We start from the raw sequence: 22,230 nt of genomic DNA, 5'->3' as shown, positions 1-22,230 counted from the left end.
GATACTTATTGACTGTAAAGGGGATCTTAAAGGCATTCAGAGAGGTGAATAGGAGTAGTAGTTCACTGAAGGCTTTGTAATTGCTGTCAAAATAAAATTTGAAATGTGTTCATTTAGCGGTTCCTTTTACTTTAGTTACAGAGAAGAAATAAAATGGTGTGGTCTTAATAAAAGATCATTCATTTTTAAGATCATTAAATCAAATTTCCTGTTGCTGTAAAAGCTGTTTACATCTAGACAGATGCCTGGGTTTTGAACTAGGGCTAGATAGACAAAGACTGAAGACAAATAGATTAAAATAATCAATGATAGGAAACAGATGTGGAAGTTCCCAGAAAAACTGCCGAGTTGATGTTTATTTAGTCCCAGATGAATCTATACCCATCTCATTTGTCTTTATATTGTATACCTTGCAGACATACAGATTATTGGTTAATCTTTGTGTCTTGTCACCCAAGATTAAATTTTGGGTTTTTAAAGTCATGCCCCATGTTAGGAAGTATAGAATATTCAAGAATAGGTGCCTTTATTACTAAGTGTAATATAACTATTGATTCCAGTGTAATGGGCATTAATGGAATTTGGAAGCAAGTAAACATTAAAGAGATTAATCTCTAAAAGATAATCTCCAAGAAGTGGAAGTTGTAAATCTTTTAGAGTAAGTATAAATAGAATCAAGAAAATTACTGCACTCTAAGAATGACAGTCAACAAATATTCGTATCATTCTCTTATTAAGTGACACTAGTCCCATAAATTTAAATAAAAATTTTACTGTGAATTATATTACATATACAGCAAAGTGTAAAAAGCAGAAATGTGCATCTTAGTGATTTATTGTAAAGCAAATGAGTGGAAACTGCCACTGAGGTCAAGAAACAACATTGTCAGTCCCCAGAAGCCCACCTGCCTGCCCTTTCCTAGTTACACCTTTTCCGTCCTGCCTAAAGGTAATCACTGTTCTGATAATTATGTTCACTTTCTTTTTTTCCTCTATTTTTGGTCTATACTTTTCATTGTTGGCTTTATAAAATAAGTGAAGGAGTGGTTTCTCTCTCTCTTTTTAAATTCTGTGGAATAATTTGTGTAAAATTAGAATTATTTCTGCCTTAAATGATTGGTAGAATTTGCTGATAAAACTATCTGATTCTGGAGTTTTCTTTTCTTTTTCTTAAAGATTTTATTTTTTTTAAGTAATCTCTAGACCCAGTGTGGGCTCAAACTTACAACCCTAAGATCAAGAGTCACGTGCTCTGGGGCGCCTGGGTGGCACAGCGGTTAAGCGTCTGCCTTCGGCTCAGGGCGTGATCCCGGCGTTTCAGGATCGAGCCCCACATCAGGCTCTTCTACTATGAGCCTGCTTCTTCCTCTCCCACTCCCCCTGCTTGTGTTCCTTCTCTCGCTGGCTGTCTAATAAATAAATAAAAATCTTTAAAAAAAAAAAAAAAGAGTCACGTGCTCTACCGACTGAGCCAGCCAGGCACCCCTGATTCTGGAGTTTTCTTTGTGAGGATTTTCATTACAAATTTCATTTCATTAGTTTAATAGGTTAATTATAAGTTTAGTTTCTTTAGCCATTCCATAACTATTCAAATTTCTTCTTTTGTTGGTTTTTTGAAGTTGCATTTTTTCTAGGAATTCATTTCATCAAAATTTTGAAATTTATTGGCACAAAGATTTCATAAAATCCTTTTGTTATCTTGTTAATGTTTGCAGGATCAGTTGTGATATCCACTGTTTAGTTCCTAACACTAGTTATCTTTTTTATTTTCTTAACCAGATTCCCAAGGGATCTATCAATTTTATTAGTCTTTGCAAAGAACCAAGCTCCAGCTTTGTCAGTCTGCTCTACCATTTGTTTCCTGGTTCATTCATTTCTGTTCTTTATGGCCTTTCTTCAACTTTCTTTGGATCTATTTTATAATTTTTTTATTTCCTGTATTTTTTTGTATAGGTAGTTAACACATTTTTCAGCCTTTCTTCTTTCTAATGTATCTGTTCAAGTCTGTAAACCTGTAGGTACAATGTTAACTGCATTGGATAGCAATATTTTTTGTTTTATTAAATTCAGCATATTTTCTAATTTCCATCTTGATTTCCTCTTTGGTTTAGAGATATATTTATTCTGTTTAGCTATTTCTTAATTTCCAAACATGTGAAGATTATCTTTTTATCAGTGATTTCTAGTGTAATTGCATTATGGCCAGAGAACATACTGTGTGTGATTTCACTCCTTTGAAACATTTTTCAATTCTTGAATTTCTGTTTATTTTTCACATCTCCTGTGTTATTTATTGTTTGTAATTCTCTGCCAAAATTTAAAATATACTCTTTTATCTCTCTGAAAATAGTTTAAAGTAGTTATCTTAAAGTCTTTCTCTGATAATCCGCATATCTGGAACTTCTGTGTCTGTTTCTATAATGTGTTTTTTTCTGCTACATTATTTCTGCTTGTCTCGTTTTCTCTTATGCCTGATTTTCTTTGACCCACTATTTTTATGGGGAAAAAAATACCCGCTATTTTATTGGGAAAAAATGTAGAAATAACTTGAAACCTCAGATAATAATGTCTTCCTTCAGAGAGGATTTTCTTTGCTCTGAGATGCTTAGAAGAAGCAACCAGCAGGACAGAATCACCTTAATTCCATTTCAGGGATTGATATTTTCTGGTCTTCCCAGATGACTAGAAACTGGGCTGAAATTCATGAAAGTCTGGGTTTATTTCTGGTTCACCCTTATTCCTGGGATGCAGCGTTTCTGGGTCCCAGTTCAATCCTGAGTGTTTTACCAAGGCTCTGGCTCTTAACACACCATGAACTCCTGACTTTTATTCCTTTAGCCTTATAAAACTGGCGAAAAGGTTGAGCAGCCTCTTAGCCATCTTGTCCAAAATTGGCAAATGTCTCTGTGGTAAAAGAAAAAGCCTGAAATGTGGCTTACTTCTCTTATTGCTGCCTTCTTTGGGCTGTTTGTCGATTTCTTTCCCTTTGTTAATTCTCTGATGTATTTGATTAGGTTTTTAAAAATATTTTGTTGTCTGAGAGGGTTGATCTGAATTATCCAGTCTTCAGTTACTGGAAGCAGAGGCTTGAAAATCCTTCTATATGAAATGCTGTGCTCCGTCATGCTGCAGAGTGGTTAAGAGAATGGATTCTGCAGCTATACTGCCTAGGTTTGAATTCTGGCTCCACTACTTCCTAGCTGTGTGACCTTGGACAAATTACTCAGCTTCTCTGGACTTCAGTGACCGCGTATATAAAATGGGGCTAATATTCCTTATCCCTTAGAGTTGTGTCTTTTAAGCGTGTCAGAATGCCTGACACACAGTAAACATTTCAGAAGTGATTTTTATTGTTATTATCCAGGATGGGATAGAAATCTGTTCCCTTGTGAGAAGATAAGCAGCAGTTATCAATCAGAACTATTAAAGTTAAATACATCACTAAGGTGTCTAAAATTTTTATTTAATTCCCACTCAAAATAACAAAATCTGCGCCCTGTAGTTCTGGACTTGTTTTCTGCTTCAAAAATGCTCTCATGCAAAATGTATTCTCAGCAGTAAAAATTCTGATAATGTGCATTGTGCATTGGTCTTCAGAACTACTGCTGGAGGCACTTGGGTGGAGGGAGGGTAGTAGAAATCCCAGGCATTGCCCTAATTAAATTAAATTGTTGGATAGATAAAATATATTAATCTCCAGATTGAATCTGCTCTAGATAATCTATAATGCTTTTAGGGATACTTTTTTTTTTTTTTTTACTTTAAACACACACATGAGAAGTTAAAGGAGACCTAAATAAATGGAGATGTGTGCCATGTATGTGGATTAGAAGACTCAATACTGTTAAGACCACAGTTCTTCCCAAATTGATCTGTAGATTCAATCTAATTCCTATTAAAATCCTGTCAGGCTTGTTTGTAGAAATTCACCAGCTCATCCTAAAATTGATATGAAAATGCAAAGGACATAGAATAGCCAAAACAATTTTGAGAAAGAAGAACAAAACTCTTAAGTTACCCAACTTTACCCAATTTCAAGACCTTTTTAAGCTATAGTAGTTAAAACAATATTGGCATAAATGTTAAAATATAGATCAATAGAAGACAATAAAGAATTCTGAAATAAACTCTATGATGATCAATTGATTTTCAACAAGAGTTCCAAAGCAATTCAATGGGAAAGGATAGTCTTTGTTATGGGGCTGGAACAAACGGTACTGCAACAATCAGGTATCTATATGGAGGAAAAGAAAGAAAAAAAGAACCCAGACCCTTCCTTCACACCATTTACAAAAATGAACTCAATATAGAACATAGATCTAAATGTAAGAGGTAAAATTATAAAACTTGGAGAAGGAAACAGAAGAAAATCTTTGTGACCTCGGGTTAGGCAAAGATTTCTTCAGAAGCATGATCCATTAAAAAAAAATGGATAAATTGGATTCCTTAAAGCTTTTGCTCTTCAAAAAACATCATTAAGAAAATGGAAAGCCAAAGACTAGAGAAAAATATTTGCAAATCATATACTGTTAAGGGTCCATATCCAAAACTTATAAAGAACTCTTGCAACTCAATAATAAGAGGACAAACAACTTAATTAAAAACTAATTAGTAAAGGATTGAATAGTTGCTTCACCAAAGAAGATATATGAATAGGTAATAAGCACATGAGAAGATAGCATCATTGGTCATTGGGGAAATACAAATTAAAAGCACAATATGATATTACTTTTTACCCACTCAAATGGCTATACTCACAAAGACGGACAAAATCAAGTGTTGGCAAGGATGTGGAGAAACTGCATACATTGCTGCTGGGCATATAAAATAGTACAGCTACTTTGGAAACAATTTTGCAGTTAAACATATGCTTGCCATATGACCCATCAGTTTCAGTCCTAGATATCTACCCAAGAGCAATAAAAACATATGTCCATACAGAGACTTGTATGCAAGTGCTCATAATAGTATTATTCACAATAGGCAAAAACTTGAAATAGTCCAAAAACAAGTGAGTGAACAAATAAATTGTAGTTATCTCCATACAATGGAACACTTCTTAGCACTAAAAGGAACAAACTGTAAGTACTTGTAACAACATAGATGGACCTTAAATACTATTTATGCCAAGTGAGAGAAAGCAGACACAAAAGACAACATATTATATGATTTCATTAATATGAAATTTCTTGAGCAGGGAAAACTATAGACACAAAAAGCAGATCAGTGGTTCCCTGGAACTGGGGATGGGAGTGTGGATGTCCGACTGCAGACTGGCATGAGGAACTTTTTGTGGTGATGGTTGCACAACTGTATAAATTTACTAAAAATTATTGAACTGTATACTGACAATGCTGAACTTTGTGATATGAAATATGTATCTCAGTAAAACTATAATATATAATTTAAGTATATATTTAGTATATAATGTGTATATACTTTAACATTTTAAAATCATTTTTATTTGTAGGTAGAAATTTAAGTATTTTCCCTCCAACTAAACATCAAAGCCAGTTGTCAGTTCAACTCTATCAAAGTATCTAGCTAAGTAGAATAGTGCGATAAGCCTTACAGTATTGTTTGTGGATATACACTTCAGCCTGGGTATTTTCTTTTCCTTTTTTTTTTTTTTTAAGATTTTATTTATTTATTCAACAGAGATAGAGACAGCCAGCGAGAGAGGGAACACAAGCAGGGGGAGTGGGAGAGAAAGAAGCAGGCTCATAGCAGAGGAGCCTGATGCGGGGCTCAATCCCATAACGCCGGGATCACGCCCTGAGCCGAAGGCAGACGCTTAACCGCTGTGCCACCCAGGCGCCCCCAGGCTGGGTATTTTCAAACACGATCATTATTAAGGTTTTTTGGAGAAGTTTTAAGCTCCAACAACTTGGATAATATCCCACCTAAATAACATTGGTGTTGTATGAACTGGGAGACCTCCGGTCTGTAAGGCCGTTTTTGCTAGGGTTTTACAAGTGATGAAGTATGTACTGATTCAGATCCCCCCTCCACTAGTTATGTTCTCCATCCCTGCCTTTCAGCTGGAGCCAAGCAAACATAAAGGGCTTTAGGAGTTTTCTTCTTCAGACTTCAACTGTGGGTTGTGATAACTTATTTAACCTAATGAACAGTGACCTTTACATAAATAAATAAATAAATTTAATCTTTTATTCTTACAAATTTATTATGCAAATTTGTCAAATGTTGTATGAATCTTACCAGTAAAATGACAGAGGATAAAGCTCTTTTAGCAGGAAATATTTTTTGGCAACTGTCCACATGACTACAACAAGAAATGGCTGCAGGTCTAGAGCTGTGCTATTTGTTAAAGCTGGAAACTATTAGAAGCGCAATAGAGAAAAATCACATCTCTTCAGGCTATGAATTTGCTTTAGATATTTCATTAATATTGATTGTACAGATTTTTTTAATCTACTGAATGAATTTCAGTGTACAGTAACTATGATAGTAATAGCAAAAAATTAGAACAGCATGTTTTCATGGGTTTTGACTTGTTCTTCATTACCTAGCTATGGCTTTGGTTCAAAATTTTTTTTAGTCACCAAACAAGAAAAAGATTGTGCATCTTTCAGCTACCATAGAAATAGGTTCTTTTTTAAGAGAAAATGTTTCATACCTTCTAACTATTCCAGCTTCAGTCATTCTAGTGTCTCATATCCTTTATTATCCAACCATCAAAGCGTTTTATAGAAGGTATTCTTTTTTTAAATTGAGATAATTCACGTACCATAAAATTCACCCTTTTCAAGTACGCAATTCAGTGGTTTTTAATATATTCGTAAGGCTCTGCAATCATCATCCTCTATCTAATACTAGAACATTTTCATTGCCCCAGAATGAACCCCACCTTGTACCTATTAATAGTCACTCCCCATTCTTTTCTTCCTTAATCTCTGGCATCCACTGATCTACTTTCTGTGTCTGTGGATTTGGAATCATAGAATATGTGGCCTTTTGTGTCTGACTTGTTTCACTTAGCATAATGTAGCATGTATCAACACTTCATTCCTTTTTATGGCTGAATAATATTCCATTGTGTGGATATGCTACATTTTGTTTATTCATCAATTGATGGCCATTTAGGTTGGTCCCACTTTTTGGCTATTTTGAACAATGATGTAATGAATATTCATGTGCACATTTTTGTGTGAACATGTGGTTTCACTTCTTGGCTATAAACCTAGAGGCAGAATTGTTGGATCATATGGTAATTCCACATTTAACCTTTTGAGAGACTTCCAAACTGTTATCCAAAGTGGCTGTGCTGTTTTACATTCCCACCAGCAATGTGTGAGGGTTTCAACTTCCACACATCCATGCCAACACTTGTTATTGTTCGTCTTTTGATTATAGTTATCTTAGTAGGTGTGAACGGTGTCTCGTTGTGGTTTTGGTTTGCATTTCCTTAATGACTAATGATGTCAAACATCTTTTAATGTGCTTTTTGGCCATTTGTATAACTTCTTTGGATAAACGTTTATTCAAATCCTTTGAACACTTTTAAGCTTGTCTTTTTATTACAGAAGGTATTCTTTAACGTTATTCTTATAGTAAGCTATTGATTAATATGGTCCAAAACCACTGTGAATCTCTATAGTTGAAAATACCACTATAACATAACTTCACCCTGAAATGTAAACATGAGGATAGGTCATGAACCTTGCTGAGATGTGAATGCTGAAGAGTCAGGGTTACTCATTAGGTAAGTTACTCACATGTGCGCACAAGCCTCAGAGCTCATGATTCAAATTTGTACCTTAGCAAAATGATGGCTTTATAAATCATGGATGTTTAGAGATACCATAGATGACTGAAATTGTAAGTATTAAATCCATGAGTGTCAGTGACCTATATGGATGTGATTGTTGACTTATGACACTTCACATATCAGTTAAAATAGTATTGTCCAGCTTTAACTTAGAATCTAGCAATAGCTTACTGCAATATTTCATTGAAGGTTTGTTTTCTAAGTATATTACCACCAAATTCTTCTAAATTTTATTGTTTTTATATTTAAATTTGAAATAATTATCTTTTTAAAAAGATTTATATATTTGTTTTAGAGAGAGAGTGCACGCCAGAGCGACAGTGTGGAGGAGAAGGGCAGAGGGAGAGGAAGAGAGAGAATCTCAAGCAGACTCCCTGCTGAGTACAGAGCCCAACACAGGGCTTGATCCCACAATCCATGAGATCACAACCTGTGCTAAAACCAAGAGTTGGACGCTTACCCGACTGAGCCACCCAGGCACCCTGAAATAATTATCTTAAAACAAAATCACAGGGATGCCTGGGTGGCTCAGTTGGTTAAGCGTCTGCCTTTGGCTCTGGTCATGATCCCAGGGTCCTGGGATTGAGTCCGGCATCGGGCTCCTTCCTCAGCGAGGAACCTGCCTCTCCCTCTACATGCCACTCCTCCTGCTTGTGCTCTCTCTGACAAATAAATACATAAAATCTTTTAAAAAAATCACAGAATAGAAAGTCCAGAAATATATCCACATACATACTGTCCATTGATTTTTTTTACAAAAGTACTAATATAATTCAATGGGGAAAAGAAACTCTTCAGCAAATGGTGGTAGAACATCTGAATGTCTGGGGGAAAAATCATGAATTTTTCTCATAGCATGCGTAAACATTAATTTAAGATGGCTCATTGACCTAAATCTAAAAGCTAAAACTATACAACATTAGAAGAAAACATCTAAGAATATCTTTGAAACTTTGGGGTTGGTAAAGATTTCCAAGGACACAAAAGGCAATTATAAGAGGAAAAAATTATAAATTGGACTTTTCAAAAATTAAAATTCTGCTCATTGAAGACAATGTTAAGAAAATGACAAGGCAAGGTACAGACAGGAATAAATTTTTTTGCAACTGATTCTTTTGGCAAAGGACTCCTCTCCAGAATATGTAAATATAGAAAGTGTGAAAAATGACCAAAAGCCTTGAACAGATACTTCATAAAAGAAGATACTGGAATGTCCAATAAACACGTAAAGATGTGTTCAACATCATTAGTTATCAGGGAAATGCAATGTGAAATCACAACAGGGTGCTGCTTCATACCTACCAGAATGGCTATAATGAAAAAGACTGATAAAATGTTGGTAAGGTTGTATAACAATTAGAGCTCTGACACTTTGCTGCTAAAAGTATAAAATGATACAACCACTTTAGAAAACTATTTGGCAATTTCTTAGAAAGTTAAACATACATCTCACTCTATGACCCAGCAATTCCACTCCAAGGTGTAGACCCAAGAGAAATGAAACTCTGTTTTTCCAAAAAGGATGTGAACGTTCACAGCAGCTTTATTCATGATAGCCCCAAACTGGAAACAACCCACATGTGCTTTAACAAGTAAATGGACAAATTGTGGTAGATTTATTCAGGGGGGTTACTATTCAGCAATAAAAAGAACTGATACAAGTAGAATACGGATGAATCTCAAAAATAAAGTATGGTACAAAATAATACAAAAATGTGACACAAAGGTGAACTGTGCTGGTAGAAATCAGAATAGTGGTTGCATAAGGTGGTCAAGGTAGAGAATTAACTGGAAAGAAGAACTCCCTGGGGGTATGGAAGTGTTCTATGTCTTCATTTGGGTATCGCTTGTCTACATTTGCAGGCGTTAGGTCTGTGCGTTTTACTGTTTATACCTCAGTAAAGAAAAAGAATTTGACTCATCCTGGAAAGCGCTGTCAAAGTATCATGCCTTCTGATTAAATGTAATGATATATATGAAGCGCTTAACACAATGTCTGAGTATCAGGCAAGAGTACTGATCATGGCGATTATTGCTTTATTACACCTCCACTACCATTGTCTCTTCCTGTTTAAGCTGTTCTGTGTGCACTCTTTTCTTGTGAATATTATCGGCCTTAGCATGTGTCAGATTTGGGGATTCTTTTGTTGAGATAAGGTAAAGGTGAGGTTACGGAGACAGTTTAGGAATTAACGAATTTGAATTAGTACCCTAAAGACAATTTATTTGTGTCTTGCAAGAGAAGCTATTGAGGGAAGAGTAAAGTAGAACATTTAAAAACAAAGTAACAACTTGAGCACATGTTTCAGAATATGTTATGGGTAGCTTTTAAAAACTATTATTTTTACAAAAAAAAAAAAAAAGCTGTTTTGTGTTGCCAAGAAACCAGACCATGCCTGGAGGTTTCTTTAAGTGCAAGGGGAATTTTAAAAATAAGTTGATACAGAGAAGGAAAAATCCATTCTGATTGATCAGAAATCGAAGCATGTAGGATGTTATGAGTCCCATCCACTAACAGAAGATACCAGCTCTTTAGCAGCAAGCTTACAATATATTGGCCAAACTACCTATATTATAGCAGCATATATGAAGGATAAAAGAGGGAAACACGCACTTGACTGAGACTTAGTGGCATGGCAGGAATCAAAGGAGAAATGGGAAGTGGTGTTGAAGTCTCCGACCCAAACTTAGGGCACAGAAAGGCACTTTGCCTTTCTGTTGGGTTATGTTGTGGCCTAGCTGGAAGAGTGATTATGTAAAATGCTTACCTCTTGAGGTACTGCTCTGTAGGATGATGTGGAAAGAAGTTTTCCTGTGGCAAACGCCCTCTCTAGTCTCCCTTCCTTTTCTTTTCAATATAAGATCACTTTCTCTTTGCTCCTGAGGCTGCCGGGAGTATTAGGTTTTCTTTCAGTTTATTCATATAGCAATTCTGTTTACTTTCTTTCTGGGAACTGTCTTTAGTCTCCCCCCTAATACATGTCCATGTAGACTCTTTGCATTCAGCCTGCCTGTCCAATCTCATAGAATGTGCACTGAGAAAACTAATTGCAGAGATAAATTGGTTCTTGATGTGCATGACTGATCAAGAGCAAAGTACCTTAATTTCAGATGCCTTCAGAGAGATTTTTCTTTAACCTCTGCTTTTAAGAGGAAGATTATAAAGTATTATCATTACTTCAGGTCAGAATTATATTGCTTTTGGTCAAAAGCTGTTGTAAGATTTACAAAGTAATAGAAACAAAGTCACCTAAAGATAATATAAAGATCAAAGCAATTCAAAATTAAAGTGAATTTGAGTGTAAGCATAGGTATGGTTTTAGAATAAAAAAGACCTCAGACCATACGTCATTTATGTCTTTTTTTTTTAAACTATAACTTCTAAAATAGCTTTATTTTTTTTTTAATTTTTAGGGAAAAGCAAGAGACTTGAGTAATCATTTGAGTATGTTGTCCATAGTTGGATACAAATTGTTCCAACAATTTTGGTTCTGTTCCAGATATAATAGTAGAGTGATTTGGAGGTAATACGGAAGGTCCTGCAGCATATACTGGGTACCAGGCTTGGTTTATGTCTTAGACTATATTTTATTTGCTGATAATTTCCAAACATGTATGTTTTAACTCGGACTTCCTTCCTTGTCTATAGACTTGTATTTCTGTCTAGTTCTGGACATTTTTACCTGGATATCTGATAGGTACCTCAGCCATTTCAATGTGTCTCAAAAGGAATTTTTTTTTAAAGATTTTGTTTCTTTGAGCGAGAGAGCAAGTGGGCAGGGGAGTAGAGGGAGAGGGACAAGCAGACCCCGTGTTGAGCACAGAGCCCGACTCAGGGCTGCATCACACAACCTTGAGATCATGACCTGAGATAGAATCAAGATTCTGACGCTTAACGGATTGAGGCCCCCAGGTGCCCCTCAAACTGAATTTTTTAAATCTTATTTTTAAGTTTCTTCTCCAATTTGTCCCTCCTTATTTCTGTATTTTGATTTATGTCTTCATTTTCATCTTCTCATCATTAATCTTTACTTCTGCCCTTCCCAAACTGGCAACTCATAACCTTTGAAATGTCTTTCAGATCTAGCCATCTACTCCATCCCCTCTGTCACTGACCAGTGTATGCCCTCACTACCTGCTCTTTAAAAAATTATCATTGTTATTATAAAAGTAATTAGTGCTTCTTAAAAAAGGAATCAGACCCTTCAGAAGCTTATAAAATAAAAAATCCAATTCTTCCTCTCCCAATTCTACTTCTGTCATGTAGCCACTGTTTGGTTTACATGATGGCCAGACATTTTCTATGCATTTCTAAATATACAGATAAAGATATAGAAATAATCTTAAGTACTTTCCATCTTTTGCTTGGATGATTAAAACGTATTTCTCGGTAGTCTCCCTGCCATAATCCCATCTGCATACTGGCCCTGGCTGGAGTTGTCTACCTAAATAGCAGAGCTGCTCTGCTTAAAGAGCTCTCCTTGTTCCTTATCACCTACCAGATAAGGACCAGCCCCTTAGTATTGCAGGTACAGAAACCCTTCACAGTTTGGGCCGGGCATCTGTCTCCAGCCTTATTCCTTGCCACTTCCGGTTTGCTCCTTATCTCATTAGTCCCTGGATTGGTCATGTCTCATCATGTCTCCCTACCTTTGCACATACACTTGCTCTCTTCTCTACATGGTAAGTTTCTGCTCGTTCTTCAGGATCTTGCTCATCTGCTGCCTCTTCTGTAGAGCTGTCTTTATCATTTCTCCCAAGCAGAGATAATGGCTCTCTCTTCTGCATTCCTTCCATGCCTTAATCATATCTTGGGTTTGGTTTTGTGTTTTGGTCTGTTTGTATGTCTCTTCCTTAGTTCCCTAAAAAGCAGAATTCTTGTTTTACATATCATTTTATGTCTGAAACTCTGCTTAACACATAATGGGCATTCAGAGAATGTTTGGTTAATAGACAAGTCTGTATTTTAGACTTATTTTGCTATAAAGACCTGTCTTAAGTTAAACAAAGTAAAATTTTAGATCCCATCACTTTTTGGAATTTTGAAGCCATCTTAATATTTTTGTGAGTTTTGCTTAATGTTACTATTTTGGCCTTTTAAGAATAGTAGTACAATTTCAGCATGACCTTATTTCTTATAAAATAACTCAGCTCAAATGAAACACTACAACAATTAAAAATAATGAGTTAGATCTATATAGAGATAAGAAGAGATGTGCAAGATATTTTGTGAAGTAAAAAGTGAGTTACATAAAAGTTTGATCCTGTTTTTAAGGTGGTTATGTGTAAAGAAATCCAGACAAATATAAATTAGATTATCCTTTTCTCTTTATTCTTTCATTCTCCAATCTTTTTTTTAAAAAATTTTTTATTTATTTATTTTATTTTAGAGAGAGGGCATGAGAGTGTGAGCAGGGGGAGGGGCAGAGGGAGAGACAGACTCTAAAGCAGACTCCGAGCTAATGTGGAGCCCAATGTGGGGCTTGGCCTCACAACCCTGAAATCGTGACCTGAGCTGAAACCAAGAGTCAGATGCTCAACTGACTGAGCCACCCAGGTGCCCTTATTCTCCAATCTTTTAATATAGTATTTCTACTATGTAATTCTGCAATGTTTGAATTTTTGTGCACTAAGCATGTACTTTCAGAAGCAGGAAAAAAACTCAAACCAAACCAACCGCTCTTCAGTTTTCAGCCTTTCATATTCTTATTCACAGAAAAATAAAAGTCTAGGTAGCAGAAGTTTGTTTTGTTTTTAGTTTGCTCAGAGAGTTAAAAAAGACCTTTAAGTAAAAACTGAAATATAAACATGGGTCTAAAGACATTTTAGCTATATATATTGGATCAGGTCAGTTAGTTTGGGAGTGTAGTGTGCCAGGTGCTATAGAAGAATGTGAAGTATGGTTTCTATTGTGTAGTACCTTACAGCTTATGCCGGGTAGCAGAAATTCCTGAGTAGCAGTTTGTGAAGGAAATAAAATAAGTCATAATCCTATAATTACCTATTTTAAAGATACTTTCTTTAAACTGAAAATTGTCTCTTATATTTTGAGGGTGAAACTTTATTTTAGGGTTTGATTAGAAACTGAAACGTAAGAATTGCTTTGTTTTTAAAGTCAAATTGGAAAGGACATTTGCTTGTAGGTGAGACGTAATGAAAAATAAGATAGCATAAGGAAGATTTTTTTTAATGATTAAATGGCAAAGATTTTAAAATATAAACTCCTGAAGTCAGTTCCTAGTAAACATGCCGTATATGTTTGACTGCTATCTGAATTGTCACTCAGATCATTAAACAGTGAAAATATAGATATATAGTTGCTGTTCAAAAAAGTATTTCTTGACATATTTAGTTGAAATTTTCTCTAAGTTTGAATAATTGTTAACTATCTTTGGCTCACCATTTGCTAAGTGGCTACCAAGGTAGGTTTAGTTTAAAGTTTCAGGGTTCTAAAACTCATTGAAAATAATTTGGGTTACTTCGTCTCCTCTACCTGTAAAATGAAGCAGAACTTTAATAGAAAGGACTTTATCATATTAAACAGTTTTCGTATTAAAACAGTTTTCTTCTAAAAATGAGATACTCTTTTTATGATGGAGATTCCATTGTGATTGCTGCTTTTTTTTTTTTTCTTCCTACTGAAGAAGCTCTTAGTGCACTTGCTAAGAACATAAGGAGTCATGTCAGAGGTCAGCTATTTGAGTCCATTTTCCCACAGCCGCCTGGTGCGAGTGATCTTTTACTGTGTTTTAAAAAAATGGGCAAGGATTAGAGAGGATTAGAAAGAATATTACCCTCCTGAATATAGGCCCAAGGCACTAAGGGGAGAGAACCCAACCAGGCAGCAAATGGGCTTTGCTTGACCAGGACACAACCTCTGCTGCATTCCTTTAAGAAACTGAATGGGAAATGTTAAGTCCCCAAACTGGATTAGTAAATAATCTCATAGCTTGTGACATCTGCTAAAATAAATTGATGAGCAGACTGCATTCGTACGCTTTGAGGAGAGAGCCAGAGACATCAAGATTAACTATTCTTTTTTTTTTTTCAAGCTTTATTGAGGTATAGGAGTAGGAGTAATTAAAGACAGGCATGAAGCTCAGTGAGTGTTGGAAAGGCACATTTCATAAAAAAGAAAAACTTATTTTAGATATATTAATATAATACATACATATATATCGATTAATAACCTAAGGCTCAATTTTGAAACCACAACTTTTTGTCTCTTCCTGCTTATAGCAGTTTTACAAAGTGTTTCACAAATTTCAGCTCAAATTTATGTTGTTTATCTCCTTAGTTTGTGTAACAACCTGAGGAACTTAGAATTTAAAGTTTGAGAGGATATCATTTACAACACTTCTTAGGAGTGTTTCTCTTTCTATATTTTATAACAGAAGTTAATGTGGTTTGGACCTTATGACACATAATTTGGTATCAAATTAGGTAGAACCAAAGAGGCTGTTTCAGACCGGCCTAGTAGGGGAAAGGTACTCTGGTCTTAGTCTTTGGAGGAAGTATTTTGCTAACTAAATATTTTTTGAAAAGTTTTGTTTTAAGTTGACCACTTTAATAGTAAAGATGATGTATGAGTGGTTAATTTTGCATCTTTCTTCATGTAAGTAGTACATTTAAGTATACTGCTTTTGTTGTGGATTATAATATTAAGGCAAGTATTTTCTTCAAGAATTTAAGATATAATTTAATTTCATATGTGAATAAGAACTGATAGGCTATACCTTCTTTAACAGGTACACTCACTGGGGCACCTGGGTAGCACAGCGGTTAAGCATCTGCCTTCGGCTCAGGGCGTGATCCCAGCGTTCTGGGTTCGAGCCCCACATCAGGCTCCTCCACTAAGAGCCTGCTTCTTCCTCTCCCACTCCCCCTGCTTGTGTTCCCTCTCACGCTGGCTGGCTGTCTCTCTCTGTCAAATAAATAAATAAAATCTTTAAAAAAAACAAACAAACAGGCACACTCACTAATTCGTTAAATGCGTCTTGCTTTATCCTTTCTTAGCCTTGTTTAAGTTGGCCTGTACTTCAACCTGCTGTGTCTCCCCACCCCACCACCCAATCTGTTCATCTACATTTTGCATATCTTTATATATTAGTTCAAATCCCAAATTCCATCAAGTGATTTATTTTCAACTCCTAAATCATAATTAATACCCCCTAAATGTATAGTTACCATATGACCCAGCACTTCCATTCCTAGGTATATACCCAGGAGAGACGAAAGCATATGTTCACATAAAAACTTGGTGCATGAATGTTTATCGCAGCATTATTCATAATAGCCAAAAGATTAAAACAACCAAATGTTCATCAAATAATGAAAGGATAAACAAATGTGATATATCCATATAATGGAATATTAGCCACAAAAAGGAATGAGGTACTGGTATATGATATAACATGGATGTACCTTGAAAACATTGTACAGAGTGAAAGAAACCAGTTACAATAGACCATATGTTATGTGATTCTTCTTGTATGAAATAGCCAGAACAGGCAAATCTATAGAGATGCAAAGTATATTAGTGGTTGCTTAGGGGGAATGGGGATTAGAGGTTAATAACTAGAGATGATGGGGGTTCTTTTTGCGGTGATGAAAATGTTCTAAAATTGACTGTGGTAATGGTTGTACATATCTGTGAATATATTAAAAACCATTGAGTTGTACACTTTAAATGGGTGAATTGTAAAATATGAATTATATCTCAATAAACCTATTATAAAAAAACTAAAAAAATCTTCTATCCAAATTCTTATATACACTGTTTATACCTCTAATAAAGCACTCAGAATAGTCTTGTTATAATTATTAACTTCAGAAATCTGTCTTTCTCATTGCATTAGGAAGCTCCAGAGAATCTAGTGTTTCCTAACAAACATAGTGCTTTGCTGCCCTAGATATTAATTTAATTGAACTTATTCACAATTAAGTTGTATAAATTAAAGATGGGCATTAAGCTCAGTGGCAATGAGAGAAAAAAAGAATGTCACCACAAAATGTTGTTCCAAAATTGTATTTTATGATTTTTATACTTAATTCTCTTTTGGAAAAATAGATATTTGCTCTCACATTATTTCCTCAGCTTGAGGTTCCATTATGTATTTACCAAGGTCATACATAAGCCATTTATCACCTTATTTTTGCTTTTAGGAATATTCTGATCTTTAGAATTTGCATATATAAGCATTTTATACACATGCTATCAGTGTGACCCTCTTGTCATCTCAACGAGCTTAATGTTTGTTTTTTTAAAGCAAACTGACTTTATAAAATTTGAATCTAATTTTTGTGGGTGTTTGAACTTAACATAATTTAATTTTTTGTTTTTCTGTGGTGTGTTTTGTGTGTGTTATCTTTCTAGTACTTACTAGAGATGAAAAGTCTAATTTTACCTCCAGAACACATTCTGAAACGGGGTGATAGTGAAGCAATCGCCTATGCTTTCTTCCATCTTCAGCACTGGAAGAGAATAGAAGGTGCTCTTAATCTGTTACAGTGTACGTGGGAAGGCAGTAAGTATTCTTTTCCAAATGTACCACTAATCTCTCGGACTATTTATTCATTGCATCCCTGGCAGCCTTTTTAAATGAGATTATCTGAGTTTCCCTAAGTATTGTTGTTCAGATTGGTTTCGAAGTGAACTCAGAGGTGTTTATGTGGTTTATTGGTAGGAGAAATTCTTAATGTACTTATTGATGCCCCGCAAAATGAGAAACTGTTACCGTATTCTACCATACATTCATTTAAATTACATATTTGTAAGGAAAGAAAATGAAAACTTACATCTCTTGTTTTATAAGCTTTTTAATGTGGTTGAGTTATTGTAATATTTTTTAAACTGGACTTTAATTTTCAGATGTTTACATCATGAAACTACTTTCTTTACAACTAGTAACAACTTTTTGTAAATCTATGTTTTTATTGTGGCAAAATACACATAACATGAAAGTTACTATTTTAACCATTTTATTTATTTTTTATTATTTTTTAAAGATTTTATTTTTAAGTAATCTCCACACCCAACGTGGGGCTCGAACTCACAACCCTGAGATCAAGTCACGCACTCTGCAACTGGGTCAGGCAGGCACCCCCATTTTAACAGTTTCAATAAATCAGGCTTACTTCACTGAGCATAATGTTGTAGCACACGTCAGAAAGTCGTTCCTTTTTAGGGCTGAGTAATATTCCATTGTATGTATATACTGTACTTTGTTTATACATCCATCTGTCAATGGACATTTGGATTGTTTCCACCTTTTGGTTATTATGAATAATGCTGCTATGAACATGGGTATTACAAATATTACAAAGAACTGCTTTCAGTTCTTTTGAGTATATACCTAGAAGTGGAATCAGTAGATTATCTAATTCTATGTTTAATTTTTTGAGGAACTGTCTTACTATTTTCTATGGCAGCTGTACCATTTTATATTCCACCAGCATTGCACAAGGGTTTCACTTTCTTTGTATCCTTGGCAACATTTGTTTTTTTTTTTTTTTTAATAATAGCCATACTAATGGGTGTGAAGCGGTATCTCATTGTGTTTTTGATTTGCATTTTCCTAGTAATTAGTGTTGTTGAACATTTTTTTAATGTGCTAATTTGTATATCTTCTTTGGAGAACTAGATTGTTTTTCAACTAACTACCAGATCTCTTATTTGTAACATCTTAAAATCACTTAGAAAATGAAAACGCTCAATCAAAATATTTTGTCAGTTGAATTCTTTTAATGACTGCCTTGGAAAGTACACTCCTGTTATCAATTAAAATTCAAAAATAAATTCAATACTCATTAACTAGAATTGGTTAACCCCCTGAGCTCCCAAACTTTGTACTGGCACCTTGGGGCATTGTAGCAAATTCACAAGTGTATCATGGGATATTTAAAAATTTCAGTGGAAACACAGCAATACTCAACATCTGTCAAGCATCATTCAAACCGTTAGCTCTGCATAGTTCAAGGTTTCACCATTACGTGGCTCTCCATTCTCTATTTCTTTTGATGTTGTCATAGCTTTGCAAAGCTGGGTTTTTCTTAATTGCTATGATTAAAAGAAGTACCACACAAAAAAATCAGTGTGGAACAGGAAATGAGGATGGCGGTATCCAATCTGATTCCAAGTTTTGAGAAGTTATGCAGTGCCCAACAGGTACATACATCCCATTAGTAAGAAAAGGTGATTGTTTAAAAATGAAATAATTAAAGGTGCCTGGCTGGTTCGGTCAGTAGAGCACCTGCTCTTGATCTTGGGGTTGTAGGTTCAAGCCCCACATTGGATGTAGAGATTACTTAAAAAAATAAAATCTTTAAAAAAAAATAAAATAATTAGTTAAGTGGGGGGCGCCTGGGTGGCACAGCGGTTAAGCGTCTGCCTTCAGCTCAGGGCGTGATCCCAGCGTTACGGGATCGAGCTCCACATCAGGCTCCTCCGCTATGAGCCTGCTTCTTCCTCTCCCACTCCCCCTGCTTGTGTTCCCTCTCTCGCTGGCTGTCTCTATCTCTGTCAAATAAATAAATAAAATCTTAAAAAAAATAATTAGTTAAGTGGAATTGTTAGGCATTCCTTTCAGCCTAGGGACATTACACAAAGGGTGCCATGTATCCTTGAAGCAAGAGAATTTGGGAACCTCTGCATTAACCACTTACTAAGGGTCAGACACTGTGCTTGCCACTGACAATATGCAGATTAATGAAACTGGGACTACAAAAACTGAGGAGCGGAATGTCTTTGGGTAATTAGTCTTCCTTTTGCTTTTTCTCTAGTAGTCTACAAGCTCCTCAAAGCCAGTCCTCTATTTCGTTGATCCTGTATGTGTCTTCAGTGCCTAATGTTCTGCCTGGCTCATAGGAGGTTTTCAGTAAATATGGGACTTACACGGTATTTCATAAATAATCTTCTTTATGAATGATTTCCTAGTGTTACCACTGATTTGCTCTGTGACTTTGGACAAATCCCTGCTTTTTATTGTGGCAGAACAAAATTCGTATTTTGACAAAAGTTTATAGAGCTTAACACTAAAGGAAAAACAAAAACCTTATCACAATTTTGATGAATACTCAGCTAGTTGAGTAGGTAATAAAGATTCCTTCTTTAAGAAGTCTGCAAGAGCTGATGATAATCTAGATCAGGGATGGTTAAATTTTTCCTGTAAAGAGCCAGATGGTAAGTATTTGGTCTCTGTGGCCATAGTCTCTGTTATAGCTACCCGACTCTTACAGCATGAAAGCAGCCGTACATAATGTATAAATGAACAAGCAATTTTCACATCTGTATTCTAATAAAATTTTATTTATAAACATGAATAGTGGTCCAGGTCTGGCCAAAGGGTGATGCTTTGGTGACCTCTGATCTAAGTTAAATTCTGCTTGTAGAAAACTTTGGTGACATCTAACACATGAAATTAGGAGCCATTGAGAACTCTTACAGGTTGCCAACAGTTAAGGTCACAACAGTTATACATGTTGCAATTTTATGAAGATTCCTGGAAGAAAAGGAATTCATACCCACAAAGTCTGTTGTGTTTATAGTGAGGAGACAGAGGCAAGAAGGACCCAGCCAACCTTATCACCCACCACTCCCTTTAGTTTTATTCCAGCCAGACCATTCTATTCTCTAAATAAGTCTTATTCTTCCTCTTAGTCCTTCTTTTGCTTACTTTGTTTCTTTCATCTAAAAGGTATCTCTAAAAAAAATTAATAAATGCTATGTGAAAATTTTATAAAAATATGTCTCCAAAATAGCTTTGATCTGTAGTATGGGATGAAAGTGAGTCTGAATGGAATGTCAATTTATGTATTTTTTTTCCTCAGCTTTTAGAATGATTCCATATCCATTAGAGAAAGGCCATCTATTTTATCCTTATCCCAGCTGCACAGAGATTGCTGATAGAGAGCTATTACCTAGTAAGTAAATATTCTAGTTTTCCTAAACTTAAAAGTAGTTGTGGGATTGTTTTTCATAGTATTTTCTCATAGTAAAAGTTTTTGGTTGAAATTCAGGATATTGTTTAAAATACTGTTCTAGCCATTTTCTGGATGTAGTTGCATAAGTTCATTCCCATATGTTTTTGGGGTAAAATGCTATGTGAAATGCAATGAAGAACACAAAAATTGAAGATGTTAAAAAGAGCAGTCATCTTACAAACATTCGAAGAAGAAATAATACCAATCCTTCACAAACTCTTTTCAGAAAAGAAAAGAGGAAGGAACACTTCCCAGCTTATTCCATGAGACCAGTATTCCCCTGACACCGAAACCAAAGACATTACAAGAAAACTATAGAACAATATCCCTCATGAATATAGACACAAACGTATTCAACAAAATATTAGCAAACTGAATCCAGCCACATATAAAAAAGTTTCTACTCCATGAGCAATTGGGACTTACCTCACAAATGCAACTGGTTTAACATCTCAAAAGGCAGTGCATCATGTTAGAATAAATGACAGGGGATGCTGGGAAAGCAGCTGACAAAAATCCAACAACCATTCATGGTAAAAATTTTGAACGAACTAGGAACGAAAGAGAATTTCCTTAATCCGATAAAGAGCATCTACGAAAACCCCACAGCTGACAGCATACTTAATGGTGATTTTACGATTTAACCACTGAATGCTTTCTCCCTCAGATTAGGAATAAGGCAAGGATGGCTGCTCTCCCCACTTCTCTTCAGCTTGTACTGGAGATCCTAGTCAGTGCAATCGAGCTAGAAAAATATAAATAAACAAAAGGCATTCATGTTGGAAAGAAAGAAGACAAGCTGTCTTTATTCACAGATGACATCATCTTCTATGTAGGAAATCCTAAGAAATTCATAAAAATACTATTAGATCTAATAAACAAGTTCGGCAAGGTTGCAGGTTATAATATCCACATATAAAACTCAGTTGCATATTTATATACTGGCAGTGAATAATCAGGCCAAAAATGAAATTTAGAAAACATTTCTAATCACAGTAGCATCAAAAAGAACAAACAATTTAGGAATAATTTAACAAAAGATGTGCGTGGCTTGTCTACTAAAAACTACGTAATATCCTGGGAGGAATTAAAGAAAATCTAAGTAAATGGAGAGACATTCTATGTTTATTGATTAGAAAACCCAATATTACTTATATGGCAATTCTCTCCACATTGATCTATAGATTCAGTACAATCCCTACCAAAATCCCAGGAGGAATTTTGCAAAAACTGACATGCTGATCTCAAAATTTATATGGAAAGGTAAAATACTCAGAATAGCCAAAACAGTCTTCACAAAGAATGCAATTGGCGGGACTACACTTTCCAGTTCTAAAAAGAGCAGTCATGGACTTAGGGGGAGAACCAGAAGTAAAGGTTCTGGTTTGCTGAGAGTTATGATTTGCTAAGGTTATGATTCTTGAGAGTCCCATTGAGTCCCCACTTTCAGGAAGCCAAAC

The 22,230-nt window shown here is 35.3% G+C and overlaps 1 protein-coding gene across 4 annotated transcripts in view; it reads left to right on the top strand.

Moving 5' to 3' along the window:
• Positions 1–22,230, top strand: part of ST7L (suppression of tumorigenicity 7 like) — a 73,814-nt gene that overhangs the window by 30,880 nt on the left and 20,704 nt on the right. For 3 of the 4 annotated variants that reach the window (XM_045801497.2, XM_087866172.1, XM_045801496.2), the window contains exons 12-13: positions 17,166–17,316; positions 20,618–20,710. In XM_045801497.2, the coding sequence (XP_045657453.1) occupies positions 17,166–17,316; positions 20,618–20,710 (244 nt within the window). Of the gene's footprint in view, positions 1–1,779; positions 14,841–17,165; positions 17,317–20,617; positions 20,711–22,230 lie in introns of those variants that run through there. The other variant, XM_087866173.1, reaches the window with a different exon arrangement.

Source organism: Ursus americanus, chromosome 12 (assembly GCF_024610735.1).
Source record: "Ursus americanus isolate L20-20 chromosome 12, mUrsAme1.1.p, whole genome shotgun sequence".
In the NCBI taxonomy this organism is placed as follows: Eukaryota; Metazoa; Chordata; class Mammalia; order Carnivora; family Ursidae; genus Ursus; species Ursus americanus.
This window is presented reverse-complemented; position numbering and strand designations above follow the sequence as displayed.